Genomic DNA, 2380 nt, shown 5'->3' on the forward strand with positions numbered 1-2380 from the left:
TTGCACTCCAGAGTGCACTGTGCATTGATGAGCATGCAACAACGGGAATGGCTGGCTGGAGAAAAAGCCCACTAGACCTGTTTGTGTTGCCATTAAGACTCCTTTCTCCTGACATTGGATGTGGCCCAGCAGGTGGCATGTCTTTTCTTCTCAGGCCGCTAGTCACCTATTTCAAAATGGACATGCTTTTAAAGCCATTATGCACTTTCAGGTGTCTACTGATATATTTATTGAAATACACCAGCTGCAACCAGATGTTCTCAAGCAATGGCTTCACAGTTACCAAGCCACCTTCAATAAAAAAAATCACCCTCTTTTTCAGACCTCTTTCCATTATCAAGGACACCCCCCCACCCCCTTCTCTCCACAGCATGTCAATGTAGCCTGCTGAGATTAATTAGCAAAGACTTAAACCGACACACATTTTGGACAAAAACCCTGAGCAGCTGAGCTCCGAGGGAATGCCCTTGCTCAGAGAGCTACTGGCAGAACGGGGGTCTTCCAGTTAATCCCACAGGAACGAAATACAGCAGGTCTGCACTAACTACGCTTTTTTTGACCCCATTGATGTTTCCACTGAGGGAAACTCTGGCCCACCTCTGCTGAGACCTCCTGCAAGCTCTTCTCTCCTCTGCCGCTGGGGTGCAACATTGCCCCAGAGTTGATGAGTAGATCCAGCCGGCCATGCTCCTTCGCCACTGCTTCCGCTGCCTCTCGGATCTCTGCCTCCCGAGTGGCATCCAGCCGCAGCACAGTGAGGTTCTGGGGATACAGCCTTTGCAGCGCTTGTAAGGCGCTGGCTGCTTCGGGGCTCCTGCAGGTAGCGATCACTCTCGCCTCTTTCCGTGCGGATAAAATGTGTTTGCAGAAGTGCAGGCCGAGCCCTCTGCTGGCTCCCTGCACCAGGACCACCCCTCCTGCCATCGCCCCTTCGGCTACACCCTACACCTAATCCTCCCCGCAAGGCAGCCCCCAGCCCGATACCGTATGCTGCCCGCTAAACCCACAGGGCTTTGCCCTCCGCCCAGGCAGCCCCAAGAAACCAGCCCCCCCCCCACCGCTAACTAATAAGTGCTAGTGACATGCTGCATTCACCATAGAGGTGCATGGCTGGAGTGGGGTCCTTCTTGGCAGAACAGACCCAGTTCGCTTGCACCTTTGCATGGGCCAGGGAAGCTGCTACAGCTCTCAACGGGCACAGGAAACGCATGTTCTCAGCGCTCCCGGATTTCTGTCGCGCTGTATATCATCACATGCATTCAGCCCCTGCTCTTAGCTGCAGGGGAGGTGTGTGAAGACAACTGGGATTCGTAGTGCCCTGTCTCGTTTCTGTGTTGGCCGCTCATAGGGTTTGGACTGCATTTCCCGGGACTGCCTGGGCTAGGAAAGGCGTTATAAATACAGCGCCAGAGGAAAAAGCCTGTTTTCCTGCCCAAAGGACCCTGGGAAATGAAGTCCCAGTCCCATTAGCTCCCGTAATAAAGCAAGCACCGGGAAACTACATCTTCATTATTCTATTCAGTAAGGCTGTATTAGCCCTCCACGCCTATCAGTGCTGTCAAAGTGTAAAAAACTGAGGACAGACCTATCATGTAATTGTAGATCATGCGGCTATTGTTCCCCCTCCCCCCCACAGAGAGTGCAGTCCAGCTGAGCTTCTCCCTGCCCAGGTCATGATTAAGGGAGAGTTAGAGAAGCATAAGGGGATGAAAAGAGAGATGTTAGACATAGTGATGCAATATTGCCAACTCTTCCTATTATATTGTGAGAGTCACAATATATTTGGTGTTTTTCTTAAAGCATCAGCTCCTGGAGTCAAGTGGCTATGTGAGAATCTCAGCTTCCATTTTAAAAAAAGTTAGGTCTATATAAGAACATAAGAATGGCCATACTGGGTCAGACCAAAGGTCCATCTTGCCCAGTATCCTGTCTTCCGACTGTGGCCAATACCAGGTGCCTCAGAGGGAATTAACAGAACAGGTGATCATCAAGTGATCCATCCCGCTGCCCATTCTCAGCTTCTGGCAAACAGAGGTGAGGGACACCATCCCTGCCCATCTTGGCTAATAGCCATTGATGGACCTATCCTTCATGAACTTATCTAGTTCTTTTTTGAACCGTTATATTTTGGGCCTTCACAACCTCCTCTGGCAAAGAGTTCCACAGCGACTGTGTATTGTGTGAAGAAATACTTCCTTTTGTTTGTTTTAAATCTGCTGCCTATTAATTTCATTTGGTGACCCCTAGTTTTTGTAAAAAGCAACAGAGGGTCCTGTGGCACCTTTGAGACTAACAGAAGTATTGGGAGCATAAGCTTTCGTGGGTAAGAACCTCACTTCTTGCATCTGAAGAAGTGAGGTTCTTACCCACGAAAGCTTAT

General features: G+C 49.9%; 1 protein-coding gene across 1 annotated transcript; it reads right to left on the bottom strand.

Moving 5' to 3' along the window:
* Positions 1–18: 18 nt before the first annotated feature.
* LOC115271439 (benzil reductase ((S)-benzoin forming) IRC24-like) lies at positions 19–1001 on the bottom strand (the record flags this gene model as incomplete). The annotated part of the gene is made up of 2 exons (XM_029913938.1): positions 598–1001; positions 19–166 (listed from the first exon to the last, which is right to left on the bottom strand). Coding segments are annotated over exons 1-2 (475 nt in total), but the record flags the coding sequence as incomplete, so codon positions are not given.
* Between the last annotated feature and the right edge of the window lie 1379 nt (positions 1002–2380).

The sequence above is a fragment of the Terrapene carolina genome, unplaced genomic scaffold (genome assembly GCF_002925995.2).
Source record: "Terrapene carolina triunguis isolate 2854851 unplaced genomic scaffold, T_m_triunguis-2.0 Scaffold16506, whole genome shotgun sequence".
Taxonomy (NCBI): domain Eukaryota; kingdom Metazoa; phylum Chordata; order Testudines; family Emydidae; genus Terrapene; species Terrapene triunguis.